Below are 16,210 nucleotides of genomic sequence, written 5' to 3'. Positions count from 1 at the left end.
GGTAGCTGAGAGCTCAACAATAGACAAACTGGTGGACAACAGAGCACGATATACTGTGACACTGAATTACAATATTGACTTTGACGTCTGCATTCAAAAACGCTCGAAAGCAGGCAAACGTTTCTCCGTATGTGGTACAATGTTTCTCCTAACCAGAAATTGAAAAATATCTTTGGAGTCAGTTATTTAAACTCGGGAATTGGTTTTCACCCAGTCATATGGTTCCGAGTTCGTTCAGATTACAATAACTTTTCTGAAAAAGAGTTAGTGAAGTGGGATAGATATCCCTCATTGTAGCGGGAGGGTTGGGTGTAGGATTATGGAGAGAAGGGCTTTCGGGTCACAGCAATGTCAGCTCGGGGTTTCCCAATTCGTTCCTTTTATGCCGGTAACATTCTCAAATCTCGTTAATATCACTCTGGCTTTAGGAGGCAAAGCCTGATTCTGATTTATTACAATAACAATACAGTGCTATATTTTAATAAAAAAAATAATTGGTGTAACATGAGGGGGACAGTCCTTCGACTTTTAGAATTTAGCCTTTCAGAATCCCTACCCGTAATGTGGACAACTTTAAATTCCAGAGGATGGAAAGAAGCGACATTTACACGATAAATGTAAATTGGAATGAGCTTGCGTATACTTCATAAATAGTATACAGAAATTTTAATTGCATGTGAAGAACTGAGAAGGCGAATCGTGTGTCACAACATGATCTTCGTAATTGGTCTTACTGGAAATATCCATGAACACGATTTCCGGGTTCTTGAAGATGGGAGAGATCCTTCGGTATAACTCAACCAGTAATTGAAACTGAAGATATTGCATTTTCTTCTCTGTTAGACATGTTTTCCAGGAAAAATTACAGTTATATAGAGCGGCAGAAAAACTGTTTCCGCAAAGCACAAAAAATAGCCAACCCGTCAATTACAATTGGTGCAAAGTTTTCGTGCTTCTCCACGATAATTAAACTTGGGCTTGAGGAGAAGTTGATGGCTAAAAAAACTAGATTGCCTAAACGTCCTCGGATACGATAACACATGTTAATTAATAAGCAAAAATATATATGGTCTTTCGAGGCTGATAACTAATGGGAAGAAATCTAATATAATCATACTTCATCATGCATTTTGTACTGAAGTCCATTTGTTTCTGATTAATCGCATATCACTTTAGTAAAACAAATACATTATTAGGTTTATGAACATAAACATACGTACTTTCTATGCTTTCCCAAATGAGTGCAAGTTCGAATTAGAACGACATATTTTTCTCAACTTTACAATTTGAAAAGACCTCGAAAAGCATCCAAATGAAATTCACCAAAATTTCTAAGCGAATTCTGGCACGATAGCTGCAATGAAAATGAAAAAGAAGATGATGCTAACTCCGAGGAAAATGGCAAAAAATGCTGAGAACCGCGCATCTTTAGAAGCATCATTTGCTCTTTTTATGTCGTCTTCTTCGTATCGCGAATTAGTCTGAAATAAAAAATTAATTTTTGTTTGGATCAACAATTAATTCCAGTAGATAACTGAGACAAATTATTTGCAGATTGATATGCTCATAATTAATAAAAAGTTTGATCTAAGGACTTTAAAATTCTACGTATGAAATATGAACGTAAATGGGTGACTCATCGACGCTACCGTCGGTTTCTGTAGCGTGAGAAAACCTTCACATCTCTTGTGGGGGAATGCCAATCCAAAGCATTTTACTCCACGATTTCACCAAGTTTTCTTGACATTTTACAAATTGTCATTCTCAGTTCCCAAGGACACATTGCAGTAGATATCTGCTTCCGTTAGATCAATATGTCTCTTCCTGTAAAGTAGCTCCAAAACAGGGCAATTAAGATACAAGGAATTAATTCAAGGGACAGCCTGAATCCCTATCCAAGAGAAAAATATCACTCAACCTACCAAATGTGACATGTAAACCGCCAGGGCACCAATCAATGGACAAAAGAATACGGACACCACAGCCAGTTTGAAGTAGTCTTTCGGCGGTTCCTCTCGGAGAGGTGCATGCTGGGAAAAATGTGCAATTTTACGTTTAAGTTAAAACGTTTAACGAAATAAAACTTCTTCGCGATTCTGCAAGATTGCATATTAAATTAAAATTCGTAAAAAATTCTCTTGATTTTAGATTGGCCCGTTAACCTTGTAACCGAGTTATACCCAGCGTTAAACGGATGAGATTGCACTTATTGACATTTTTATACAACGATTGGACCCTCTAGGCCACACTGCGTAGTCATATGATATGAAGTATATTTGTGATGGTCTAAAGTTCATTGTTGTAAGAATATCACGGAAATTTTTGATCAAATTACTGATGTTTAATAACACTTACACGCTCCATCTGAACAGCAGCAGGTACCTAGATCAAAAAATTTTCGTTAGCGGTGAATAAAAAAAAAAATTCAAATCAAAACGAGAAAGGTTGATCAGATATGTAACTGACTGAATGATCATCGCTTCTATAAATTTGATTTGAAAAAGCGAACTGATGAACGCAAATTGATGCTTGGTATTAACACAGAGAAGTAAATTGCGAGGCCTTCCATAGCTGAGCAGTCGAGGTGTGGGCAGAAAAAGAATCGTTAAAAATATACTTCATGAACCTGCAATTATTCAGACCTTTTAATTTCAGAAATTACTGATAAGATAATTTCTCCGCACAAATTCTCTCGCAACTCTGAGACAAGTAGATGATGGGAATGGACACATTTATCATTTATAAGGATGTAACACAAAATGCTCTATACTAAGTGATAGGAAAATAAGTTTGCAGGCGAGGGTGGAGGGGGGAGAGGGAGGGGAGAGAATTACAAATCAGCCTTGATAGTTAAATTGATAACTTTTGCACCTTGAGTTCGATAGGAAGTTAACAATGAATTTCATAAAAACATCGTAGTTGCCTCCAACTTCCCGTGACATTCCCGTTTGAATGCACAATGTGACGTACCTGTTCCATTTCGAGGGCCTTATCTCCACTCTGCATTTTGGATATTAATTAATCCAATTCCTGAAAACAAAAAAGTCATTTATAACTCTCAATCTGGCTAGTAAACTTTCCTTCCTCACTTTTTACGGTTTTTTTAACACCTGAATTGGCGCCAAAAAATCGTCTATTCAACAGGCGTGCAAAATAATAGCACACCCGGCAGTTCTGAAGGGTACAAAGGATAAATTTAGAAAACACGCCCTGTGGGTTGAATATCAGTGCGCGTGTTGTTAAACATGCATGTAATCATCTTCTACCACGTGTGCCCCAAAGACACTGCGTTTTAATTTACAGCCACGACAACTTTTAATTAGGCTTGTTTGGCCCTCCCTGCTGAAAACTAGGTATAAAGATGAGCTGATATTATCCCTAGCTCTCCCTACTCAGAAACTTGGCTCACAACTCAAACAAAAATGTCTTGAGCCAGCGCCAAACGCAGAACTTGATTGATCGTCACGTAGCACGATGCCAGCTTTTAGATGATCCATCTTTTTAGGCCATTTCGCCATTTCGCGGTTATTTTAGATTTGGTGGCATGATAAGATGGCCTCAGCTACCGACAGCAAGAAAGGCTGATAAAGTATGTTTAGTATTATAGTTATGATCTATAGATTGAAAAGCACAACAAGTGTCTTTATGCTTAGACAGCGGTGCATGACAGTAAGGATGAATAATTCTATTCAAAAAAGCAAATCTGAAAATTTTTTACCTAAATGTTTAGTTTATCAGGCTTGGGGATTTCAGTGATGGAAAATCAATTGAGAATTTATATGCAGACCTTACTGCTAAACAGTTAAACATATCCGCAAGCTTGTTGTCCAAGGGTATAAACACACAGCATGTCAGCCACGTGAAAATAATGGAGATAGTTTCACTAACAGATGATGAGTTTCCAGTTGCAAACCGCAAAAAAATGACAACATACGATCATCCAGAATTTTAAGAAAGATTAAAAGAAAAAAGTTTGCACGCCGCGCTATTATCTCTAAGGACATGTGCACAGGGTTTTCATTCTCAGTATTTTGGGCTCCATTCCAGTCGCAAATGAGGGGAAAGAAAAGGTGTACGCAAATTAACAAAAACGCGCGCCAGAGCGGAATAGCGCTTTTCGTCGCTTACTTGTTAACAGAAAACTTTGAATACGCAGACGAACATGGACGTATGGATGTCATATGCGTGTGGATATTACCGTAAGTCGATTAATATCAGTCGACCCAGGGTCTCACTGAATATATGTAGACGACTATCCATTATGCCTGTGGTATGCTATCATATCATATTACTGTTTCAGTTCTTTAGTTTCTCTACATCAACGCCATTCCAGCCTCTCCTCAGTCTTACTTACTGAAAGTTTCGGCTATTTGGAATTAAAATCCTTTCAAATTGTTCCTCAAGCAATCCTTTCTAGTTCTACTTGAATAATTCAGCATTTACTACAGTGTTTAAATAAGCAATATCCGCGCCTCGCACTCATTGACTTGAACCTACCTCAAAAATCAACAAGGCAAAACGTTTTGCACTCGTCCCAGACGTTCTTAACAGATTTAAATTTAGGTTTTGCAGATATCTTCTTTCGACGTCCAAAGAAATTTCCTTGGCGGCTAAACGAATTTGCGTCTAGAAAGGAAAAAACGCGAGTGAAGTTACGGGTCAGACTCAATCAATCAAACAATGCGTATACTTAAGTGTAGTGATTAACATAACTCTCGTGCTATAAATATTTCGTCAGAGGTCACGAATTCTCACCACGCGATTAGGTTGGTTGAGTATCTGTCTTTCTCGTCGCTTCTTTTCTTGTGTTACATTTCATTCTCTCGGATACCAAAAAAAAAATCCGCCTTGCTAAAGCAGAATTAAAACGTCGTAAGGGCTGACTGAAAAATTATGATTTAAGAATAATCCAGTCTCTAGTGCTTTTACCGTTCAAATATGTAAATATTTACATCAGATCTTGAATTGTTAGGAGTAGAAGAAAATGGTATCCAACCGAGAAAGAAGGAAATAAAAATCTGCTGAAGCGAAGCAAAGTTAACGGCTTTCAACAAAATCTGAGTCGACTAAAACTTTAAAAAGATGGTAAATATTTTAATTTAATCGCATTGAAGCCCTGTAGCCACCGAAGACGTTCTGTAGATCTGACAACTGCATGGCTTGACTGATAAACTGTCGCAACTTGCGCCCAGTATTCTTCCCAGTTTCCGAGCAAGCTCCAGTTTGGGTCGAAAAATAGAAACTGCTTATGAAGGGGAAGGCAGACTCCAAGAGAAACAAAGTACGATTCGGCGAGAAGTACACCTTATAGACTCGCTGATCACTTTGCTCACTCATTTGCCATTTCTTTTTATGGTGGCTCGAGCCAAACGGAAACACATTTGCATTCACTTTACTTCACTTTTTTAGTTTTGTTAGCTCGTGTGGCAACTTGCAAAAGAGCTACTTTTTCGTGCCTCAACTTGGTCGTCGTCCCCCCTCTTGTTCGTGGTGCAGGCTTTGTCACAACGCGACCAAACATAAATAAACATACAACAAATATGATTTGGCCTAAAGTGACGCATGCCCTGTAAGGGTACAACAAATGTTCGTGTGGGTGTTTACGTTTGTAGTTTCACGCTATTCAATGTCTACCGACACAGTTGTAAAATAGACAACGTATGTGAATACATGGGAATTAAAGTCCAGAGCGATTTGAACTAATCTGTTATGCATTATGTTCATCATTTCATTTCCTGTATTATCATGCAAATAATTCAGTGAACCTCTGGGCGCATTCCATTCATGCTAATCCAAAACTGCCAATCCGCGTTACCAATTGAGAACGACGGGTCACGCTCTCGTCCTGTGCTTTTTGAAACCGGCTCTGTCTTTTATCGCCTTTAACGGGCCTGAACAGCGAGGAAACTGTGTTGAAGTGTTTGCCATAAAACCAAGTCTCAGAAGAAACGAATTCGTCTGACTAAAAAGGTAACCACTAAATTAATCATTTGGCCGTAGTAAGACACTCCGACATCCAGTCGAATTACTCGAGCATTCATGGCGAAATATCAACCATTCTCCGACGTAAATCAGAATCGATTCTTGTGGAGTTCGGCTTTATACGTTAAAAGAAAAACACAACAGAAACGTTGCTAACTCCTTTCCTGAGCTCATAAACAACATTCTTGATTGAAGATCAATGTGCATTATACAAAACAGTCGCCATGACCCGCGAACTCGGCAGACGACGCTAAATTTACTATAGACGAATGCGCCAAAACTTCTGATATCTTTTAACTCTATTTTGCGGCAAAATTTCAAGCACTTTATGTCGATTCTCTGAGAACTAATTATTAGTTATTTACTGAACAGTCCTCCCAAAAGATGTACTTATAAATATCGTGACTCTTAATACAACCGATGAAGGAAATTGATCGACGGATTTGGATTTGGAAATGCTTATTTCCTTGAAACATTTTGACATAAATAAACAAGTAATTGAGGTGTTCCTGTTTCAGAAAGAGTTAGATATAACAGTCTGTCTTAGGATCTTCGATTGATGTCATTTTAAGGCATAGGTTTTTCTGTGCAATACCAAAACACTGTTTCAATTGACTTAGTTTTGCCGCCAAGTTTTCAGTAGTCTATGTGTCTAATCGTGTCGTGATCAGGCGACCCTTAACTCATAATTCTTGTGCATGTGTCATCATTATGCTTCTTCCTTAGCTACTGAAAAGTAGTGATCACGCGATACGCTTTATGTCTCACAGACTCCACTGTGTATGTCATTAAATACTTTTCAAGCGTGGGTTAAAACGTGTTCATTTGATTTCGTTAATTCATTCGCTACCACACTCACAACAGAAGTAATCGTCAAGATTATGTTCAAATTCCTAAATTCCTAAATAAAGTTTTTCAAAATCTATAACCTACGTTCGATAAAGCTTCCTTAGGAAATATTTAACAACATTTTGAATGAATTCTAATCGAAACAGCAAGTTATAACTGCTTAAATTTCGCAACGTGGCAATGAATAGTGCACAGTATTTATGCTATCAGGCGTAACACAACGAACCGTTGTTTTATTGTTAATTCAGTCCTCCTTCATAATGAAATTTCATCGTTGAGGTTATTTTTATGGACTTATACCCAACTCATTCGCATATAAGATCGCTCCTCTTCCAACAGAAGGAGGTAACGTTTTGCGCGATTCACAAAACTCTCGCATTTCATATAAATAAGATTTTGAATATCATTATTTTATGCTTTGTCTCAACAACGTGATTGAATAAATTTACCATCACTGGTAAAAACATTTAGAACAAAGGAGCGATGAATAATTAGGTACCTGGTAATCGATTCTTTACGACTGAGTCTCGCTAATAGATCTTGAAAATGAGATTCAATTGACGATTATGCTTTTATCAATAACAGCAACGAACGGCTCCTCGCGTTTGTGTTTAAAGTCAACTAAAACAGAGTAAAGACAATACAAGTTTATCGAGAGAAAGGACCAGGCTACGAAAACTTATCTTGTATGAAAATTAACATACGGTTATTTGAAAGGAAAAAGACAGTACGAGTACATTATTATCAATGAAATCTATAATTTCTCCAAGGTGATAATTTCCCGGGCTTTTATTTTAATTCAACAGTTACTGAGAAATGGAACACATCAGGGTTGAAGAAGAAGCTGCATACCGGGTATATTTATGTCTACGAGAAAATATTACAGAAGCATTAACCCTTTAACTCCCAAGATCTCATCAGTAATTCTCCTTAGTGTCTGCCATACAGTTCTTCTGATGTTAGTTTTGGAAATTTGGTATTGGATCAACTAATAATACTCTAACTGATATTTTTCTTTATTCTCATCACTTGTCTGCTCAATATTGTCATTGATATTGTAAGGAGAAATTCTGTCTTGGTCACTTATGGGAGCTAAAGGGTTAATATAAATATACGTAGAGAGCGCTTTTCAATCGATTGTTATAAACCAGAGGCAATCACAAGAACCAATTATTATTGAGGATGATTTACAAGGCAAACATATTTATAATCAATAAAGAAAATTAATTTATGCAAATTACCTCAAACCCGGGAAATTGTGAGTTACTAAGTAAGAAATAATTGGTTAAGAAGAAAGAGCAAGTTTTCCAGTTTTAATCTCAGAGCTTTGGAAAGCAAAAATATTCCAATCAGGCAGTATTTCCGACACCCGATTGACAATTGCTCTGATACATCGGTGGTACAATGTATCGCAGAATTGTATAAGTTTCAAACTAAATTAAATTGTAACTGAATTAGAGCAACTCAACGATTTTCTGCTTTTGGAGAACGAATGCGCCAGTTAAAATATTTGAAGGATTGTATTCAGGCTTTGCATACCGAATCGTAACTTATCACTGTTTAAGTTATTTTTTAATTGTTTTCTTTTTCCTTTTTCCTTTTTCCTTTTTTATTTCTTAGAATTTCAATGAAAGCAATGACTATCTGATTTTATAACCTAAATTAGGCTCTGGAGTGAAAAAGCCCAAAGAGTTTTCGATTTGAAGAAGAAAATAAGACTATGTTCTCTCTTTCAACGAACAGGAAGCTTGCAGGAAGCTGCTGTTCAGTGATGGTACCAGAACTGCTCTTGTTATGTTGTCTTTGCTGACCCTTTTCCCTGTTGGAATCGTCTCCATTGTTTTCTGGATATTGGTAAGTCTAAGATATGTTCTCGACCCCGAGTAAGAAAGGAGAAGAAGGAATCATTTTTACGAATGTACTTTTGCAGGCGGGCATTATCTGTCCATTGATTTATCTGTTTGTTTTTTCCATGCAACTTTTTACATTCATTATCATAACCGTTATTATCATTACCGCCATTACTATGACAACCATTACCGCCATTATTATGACAACCATTACCGCTATTACTAAACTATTACTGCCATTATTATGACAACCATTACTGCTATTACTATGACAACTAAACCGCCATTACTATGACAACTATTACTGCCATTACTATGACAACCATTACCGTCATTAATATTCTATTGTAGTTCATCTTTCTTTGTCCATCCATTTATCAAAGAATTCATTCATTCGTTTACTTATTCACGTATTTTTTTATTCGTTCGTTTATTCCATCAGCCAGTCAAGCAATTTTTTAGCTCCTTAGACACTTATATTGCATTTATTTCTTTTCAATGAAAAGCCCCATCATACATCGGTACGCTGTCGAGAAAACCCTTCTAGAACGCTGTTTTAAAGCTTTTCACTTTCAAATTGCAGGCGCGAAAGGCTGGAGGAGATGGCAAAAAAAAGAAGGAGGTTGAGAACTATCATGAGGCTGAGACAATGGCACTGACGTCAATTTCATTTGGCTTGTGTGCTGTGCTCACCATTCTGATCTGCATCCCTCAGTTGAAGCGAGGAATTTAAACAAGGGCTACAAAAATTCCAATAGTATACTTTCCTTCAGTGTTTAGCCTACATATTTTGTACTCATATCTCCATTGGATCCCAACTATAGATATTACTATAAAATTTTGCTGATTTATTAAGGATGATCTTCCTGAAACTCACTGAAAAAAATTTTTCGGTTTTGCTTGCCTTTTTTGTTTTGGTTGTTTTGTTTGTTTTTGCTTTTTGTATATTTCAGTCTTCCTACTTTTTAATGCCTTTTTGGCAAAATTAAGTGCTGTAATTTTTATTTATGTAACAATGGTAATTGTATACTGTTTGGCATGTTTATTCGTTGTAGATGAAAAAAGAACGACAGTTTCACCATAAAGGATTCCTTTTTCCATCTCACACTTGTTGTTAGATATTTCAAACTGCTTAAATTACCCTGAATAATTTCGAATCATTGAAGTATTGATCACTCCTTCTCAGCATTTGTCATCGGAATTTTACAGTAAGTTAGCTTCATTTGGCAAGGAAAATAATTACCCGGGATAAATTACAGCCGTGCAAACCTCTAGCGCCGTTCAATGGTCTAAAGAGAGACTCGTTTGTTTCTCGTTATAGCTTTTTAAAATTAGTTTGTTGGAGGAAAGATTTAGTGCGATTTAAATAAAAGATTAAAAAGAAAAATTTGTTTTTTTAATTTTCATGAATTACTCTTTAGATTTCTTTTGCCATTTACTCTTCCTGGTAATTTTTGGCGACATTACGTAGAAAGTAATGAGGTGGGGAGGAGAGCCTGAAACCTGTTTTGTTACATCTGCTGAAGTAAAAGTGTGGGTTATTGATCACAACGACTTAGAGCTTGCTTTTGTCACTTTGTCCGTAAATTGGACAAATGTTAAGAAATTCTTTGGGGTTCGTCTTGTTTAGCATGTGTAATGGGCGCTAATCTGGGCGCTGATGTTTATCTCGGCTCTTAAGAGAGAGAAATCACGGTTGATTTCCTCAATCAAACTGTTGCATACGTCCTCGGGTCGAGATCTCCTTCAAATAGTTCCACGAGTCCATCGAAAAGCGCGCTCAGTACAAATCTCACAACTGGGATTTCTCCTATGGCATTTGAAACCAGAGCCTTGGTAAATTCAAGGCATAACCTTGGCGGCGTCGGATGTCTTCTTCCAGCTTAGTTGCTTTCATCTCGAATACTTCTTTGATCGGACCTGTGTATTGTGGGTTGTGGCAATATATTACTTTTTTACTAGCTGCAATGACTGGGGTTATTCCACACACAGTGAAAATGATGATACACAGAATGGTTTGGCGAGACATTGTTCGTTCTGCAGAGTTAGGGAAGAAATGTTTTCGTATTGGTGAGTATTTCTTGTGATTTTGTGAAAAATTAGAGATTACAAGTGTATTATAGGATAATAAGGTTACCCAAGGGAATATTCAGGGGCAGTAATAGACCAAAATCAACCCTGTGGAACCGCGGCGCACATGAGCTGAGGGAACTGTTTGACTGAACCTACCCATAATTGAAATTTGTTTGTTTCGATTCTGTTAAGTAATTTCAGAACCCCTAAAATTTTACTTAGATTTAAGAAGCCATCATAGTTGCTAACTGAGACAAGTTTAGCCAGATGAACTCGAAAGTTCAAGTAGGTGACAAATTCAATTGCTTCACTTAAAGTGGATGATATTGAATGTTTTTAAACTTACCTTTAGGTGCGAAAGAGGTACCTTCTGTTCACTTCAAACTACTGAACTTGCGAAGGGGTCTAGAAAACGTGCGTGCGGAAACACCTCGTCTCATTTACCTTTTCAGACACAGATAACACCACCACACAATGATACCATTCACTTAAAAATAACTGGTTTTTTTGTAAATACTATGGGGATTTATATGTCCAGTAATGACAAAAAGAAAGATTAACGAAGCATTTTGGTTCAAAATAATTGCACCAGTCATTATCTTTCATGTAACGGCTGACTTCGTTCCGTCCACCTTTTAATTCATAGCCGACGTTTTCAATCTTTTCTCCGGTTTGAGGAGCTTTCTAAGAAAGCACCATTTCAATAATTCAAGCAACTTTGTCGGGGATTTTCACCAAAGAGTCTAACGCCTTCAAACGGTGATGTCTTTTACGTAAAAACATGTCTATTGTTTGCCTTTTCGACTACCAAATCGCAAAAAGTTAATGACATTTACAATTCAGTGTTGCTCTTGAGACAAACGGATGCTCACAGGTAAAATTTCTTGAGCAATTGTTCAAAAGCAAAATCTTGAAAAGAAAATAAATAAAAGATTAGCTTCCACGAGACTTGATACCTGGCCACCTGAATGTTGTTAAGATGTTCCTAACGATTGAGTAACCAAGCCACATTTTTCGTTCACCACAATGATTAGCTCTGTCCACGAGATTATAAAATGAGAGAACTCATGCCCCATACGTACCCCTGTTCCAATGATAAATTTTTTTAAATCTAATTTTAGTGCACGTTCCTGCAGTACGACTATTTTGAAAACAAAAGCTAATCGTTTAGTGGTTCTATGGTGAAATTTGATGTGTGATGTTTGGCAGCCTGCAGTTTGGGGTTTGTGGTGTTCATTGTGATGACGTAGTGACTTTTTTTGGTCAAGACGATAAAGACACCCGCTAAAAAAGCATGACCTCTGCGCGTTACTCTTGAGTTATCTCTCAACGAAAAAAGGATTGAAAAAATTCTCTTCATGCATGACTCATGATATCTCACTTGAACTGACATGCCTGTATTAACCTCTGCAACTGTCTGCTGAACGTGATTTGTTGGTTAAACTGTTTACAGAGGAAATTGTTTGAATAAATGACAGTTGCGCCCTTATGAGATGACTGTTGGATGCTGACGGGCTGAGGTAGGTAACTAGGATGAACTTGGTAACCTGGCTGAAATACAAAAGATACGATTGAAAATCCCTACCACCAAGTCTTCCGTCTTCCGTAGTTCATCCCCAACGCTGATCCCTAACCCATTATCCCTCGGAAGAACTTAGAAGGTAAATGGAGAAAAAGTTTATGCATATTATATGAATGTATATGTAATTCCTTTTATTTCTGTTGATGTATTATAATTAAAAAATGGAAAAATAAACAGACAAGCAAACAAACAGAAAAAAATAAACAATTGCTTTCTAGTATTGGCTATTAGAAGGAAAGTTTGATATTTTAGTACTTTCTGAAACGAAGCTGGATTCCAGTTTTCCAGATAGTCAATTTATGGTCACCGGATATCGAATGTGTAGGGCTGACAGAAACATACATGGCGGTGGTTTATTGGTCTATATCCGCGCAGGCCTCTGCTTTAAAATCATTAAAGACCTTCCCAATCTTCGATTATGTGAGCGTGAACGGTACAAGACTGAATCGATTGTGCTGAAGGTGAGGATAGCTAAGAAGTGGGAAACCATCGTCGGTATCTGTAGACCTCCAACATCTGCGTCTGTCCCACAATCGCTATAGAAATTTGAACTATCCTCTATACTTGAGGCGATCACAATACTTCCTGGTAACTGCTTTTTCGTAGGCGACTTTAACTCGGATATGTTACCGCCAGACAAGCCGCCAAGGGATGGTAGAGTTATGGCAAACCTACTTGATATTTACGACTTGAAGAATTTAATACATGAAGCCACTCGTATTACCAAGACATCAGAAATCCTACTAGACCTTTTTCTAACTGACAACTTGAGAAAAACACAATCATCGGGCGTAGTCCATGTTAATATAAGTGATCACTCTCTTGTGTTTGCCATGCTCAGGGCATCGGAACCGAGAATACGATCTCGGAAAATACAATTCAGAAGCCTTAAAAATTTTGATAAACAGCATTTTCTACATGATTTTCATAATGTTCCTTTCCAAGTAGCTGAAATATTTGACGACGTTGACGATAAGCTCTACGTGTTTGATTGTCTATACGAGGACATTCTTGGTGAGCATGCACCTTTGAAATAGGTCTGCATAAGGGGAAATCAAGTTCCCTTTATGAATGAACAATGGCGCAAAGCTATTCGCCAGAAAAACCGTTTGTGGAAACGTTTCATCCGCGAAAGAACTGATACTAACTATGAATTGTACAAGAGACAAAGGAACATTTGCACTTCTCTAAGACGTAAAGCTATTAATACTTTCTTCGACAAGAAAAGTGAGTCGGAAAACCCAAGGGAGTTTTGGGACACATACCGCCCATTTTTGCATTCAAGGAAAAGCACGCAAGCAAATGACATAATATTAAAAGAACACGATGTCGTGATAACAGACAAAAACAAATGGCGGAACTTTAATAGTTATTTTGTCAACGTCGCGGACGGCGTGCCAGAGATTACTGAACAGAGTTATGGAAAAGAGTTGGATGCGCATCCTAGCATTCAGGCGATTTTCAACAACAATGAACAGCTCGCTATGAGAAACAAATTTGCTTTTCAATATACTTATAAAACCCAAGTGGAAGCTTTGTTACTCAAAATCAACTCCCGCAAATCCTGTGGTCATGACGGAATACCACCGCGACTGGTAAAAGAGTCTGCCAACGCGATTGCTGGTCCTATTGCTGCAATAATGAATCACTCGATCAGGACAGGACAGCATCCGTCGCGCTGGAAATTAGGTCAAGTTACTCCTTTATTTAAAAAGGACGATGAACTGAACAAAAGCAATTATCGACCAGTGACCGTTTTACCTGCGCTCAATAATGTTTTCGAGAGGCTGCTTTCAGCTCAAATGGGCGACTTTTACCAAAACATATTGTCCGAATACGTATCTGCTTACAGAAGGCACCATAGCTGTGAGATATCTTTGCTTAGGCTGACTGAGGACTGGAGGCGTAGTCTAGATAATAAAGAGATCGTGGCGGTTATATCAATGGATTTGTCAAAAGCTTTCGACACCGTACCTCATGCTTTGCTACTAGCGAAACTGAAAGCGTATGTTTTGCATGAATCCAGCTGTGCCCTTATCGGTGACTACTTATAATAATAAAAAAAAAAAAAAATAAACTTTATTTACGTGTCAAATAAGATAGCAGTTTCCCACTAAGTAAGGACACCTAAACTAAACTAATCTAATCTATATAAAACTATGCATTAAAAATTTATTGGAATATGATAAAAGAGCTCTTCCCATATAAAACTACCCTACCCCGAAAAAGTAGACCCCATGTTTATAATACCCTACCCTGTATAATAAGATAATAACCTTAATATAATGAGATAATAAGATAATAATAATTACAATAATATGATCTTGATAATATTTAAAATATTTAAGATTTACATAAAATACAGTTCTTGCAATTATTCGAAGAGATTAAACTTTGTATATCTACTTTATGTAAAGCGTTTTTAACTTGGCGGATAGAATGCAGCGAGTGAAAATTGGTGATACTTATTCGGATTGGATGAGCTTGAAGCGTAGTGTGCCTCAAGGTAGCGTCCTGAGACCCATGTTTTTCAACATGTTCCTCAATGACCTCATCTTTCACATTAAGTCTGTAAAACTAAACACTTATGCTGATGACTGCCAACTGCACCCATCTGACGTAGACCCAGTAGCCTTGGAACAGCGGATCAATCATGATGTACAAATAGCAAACAAATGGTTCGAAGACAATGGGATGAAAGCCAACCCCGCTAAACACCAAGGGATAGTTCTTGGCAAAACCGACTACCCTTTCTCCTTCTCAACCACAAGATGCCTGGAACTTTTTGGAATAATTCTTGATAATGAACTTAATTTCAAGGAACACATATCCTCTGTACGTAAAAAAATAAATAATCAGTTCAGTGTCTTCAAAAGATTTGGCAAACTTATTTCTACCGAAATTATGCTTCGCCTTTATAAAACGTTTATGTTACCCCATTTTCACTACTGTTCAATGATATGGCACTTTTGTGATTCAGAGGACTCTGTTAAACTGGACACCTTAAATAGACGTATTTTAAGATTTGTTTTAAAGGACTGGGACTCGAACTACGATGATCTTTTAGACTAGGCAGGTGTGTGTGGTTTAGCCAAAAGGAGGATACAAAATATGATGATTTGTATATTCAACTGTCTCCATCTTGGTAAATATCCGTGCTATTTGAAACAACTGATCAAGCTAAGATCTACTGCTTACTCCCTAAGGGGCACCAATATTTTATGACTTCCTAAGCCGTTTACAACCACATATGGTCTAAATTCTTTTAGCTATACATCTGTTAAGTACTGGAACTCCCTCCCTGACCACTTTAGAAAGACTGTAGATTATGGTGAATTTAAGCGCAAACTGTTAGTGCACGGTTTCTGTTAATATTACATTAATATTACATTATATTATTATATTAATGATTATTATATTATTATATTATTATATCATAAATTTTTTTTTCTCTTTTCAGCCTGTAACTTTTAAAATTAGTAATTAGGATCGGAGATACTAGCTTCTAAGCTACACTGAAATCCGAGGATAAATAAAGCTTATGTATGTATGTATGTATGTATGTATGTATGTATGTATGTATGTATGTATGTATGTACGAACAATGCGTTTCGATGCGTCATTTTTGTTGATACAATAACTTTAAAATTTTCCACCATGAAGCAATTGTAGTCAAAAGTGTATCACAGTTGAAGTTTCCTGAAACAAATCGTCTCCAACAAAGAAAAAAAAAACACCGGTATGATATGACAAAAACACTTATATTGTACCGTGATCATTTCTTTACAAACTTAAAGATCAATTAGATGCGATCGTAGAGGATTTTTAGCCTGTGAAGTAAATCTTCTTGAGACAATTTGATTATTTCAAAAGA

At 37.1% G+C, this 16,210-nt stretch overlaps 2 protein-coding genes and 1 long non-coding RNA gene across 3 annotated transcripts; 1 reads left to right on the top strand and 2 right to left on the bottom strand.

Moving 5' to 3' along the window:
* Nucleotides 1-423: 423 nt before the first annotated feature.
* On the bottom strand, nt 424-5,701 carry LOC113670772 (uncharacterized). Its single transcript, XM_089195405.1, has 5 exons — nt 4,498-5,701; nt 2,971-3,030; nt 2,356-2,382; nt 1,923-2,030; nt 424-1,481 (listed from the first exon to the last, which is right to left on the bottom strand). Exons 2-5 carry the CDS (start codon nt 3,004-3,006, stop codon nt 1,332-1,334), a joined length of 321 nt encoding a protein of 106 aa, XP_089051531.1. The 5' UTR covers nt 3,007-3,030; nt 4,498-5,701; the 3' UTR covers nt 424-1,331.
* Nucleotides 5,702-5,820: 119 nt separating this feature from the next.
* LOC113670773 (uncharacterized) lies at nt 5,821-10,068 on the top strand. Its single transcript, XM_089195406.1, has 4 exons — nt 5,821-5,970; nt 7,638-7,686; nt 8,575-8,685; nt 9,265-10,068. The coding sequence occupies exons 2-4, from the start codon at nt 7,648-7,650 to the stop codon at nt 9,412-9,414; spliced, it is 300 nt and encodes a 99-aa protein (XP_089051532.1). The 5' UTR covers nt 5,821-5,970; nt 7,638-7,647; the 3' UTR covers nt 9,415-10,068.
* Nucleotides 9,093-11,228, bottom strand: LOC113670774 (uncharacterized). The gene is made up of 2 exons (XR_003446181.2): nt 11,101-11,228; nt 9,093-10,601 (listed from the first exon to the last, which is right to left on the bottom strand). It is a non-coding gene; the product is annotated as an uncharacterized LOC113670774 (long non-coding RNA).
* Nucleotides 11,229-16,210: the final 4,982 nt, after the last annotated feature.

This window comes from Pocillopora damicornis, chromosome 2 (genome assembly GCF_964200805.1).
Source record: "Pocillopora damicornis chromosome 2, jaPocDami1.2, whole genome shotgun sequence".
In the NCBI taxonomy this organism is placed as follows: Eukaryota; Metazoa; Cnidaria; class Anthozoa; order Scleractinia; family Pocilloporidae; genus Pocillopora; species Pocillopora damicornis.
Note: the sequence above shows the minus strand (reverse complement) of the source record. Positions and strands in the feature narration are given on the sequence as shown.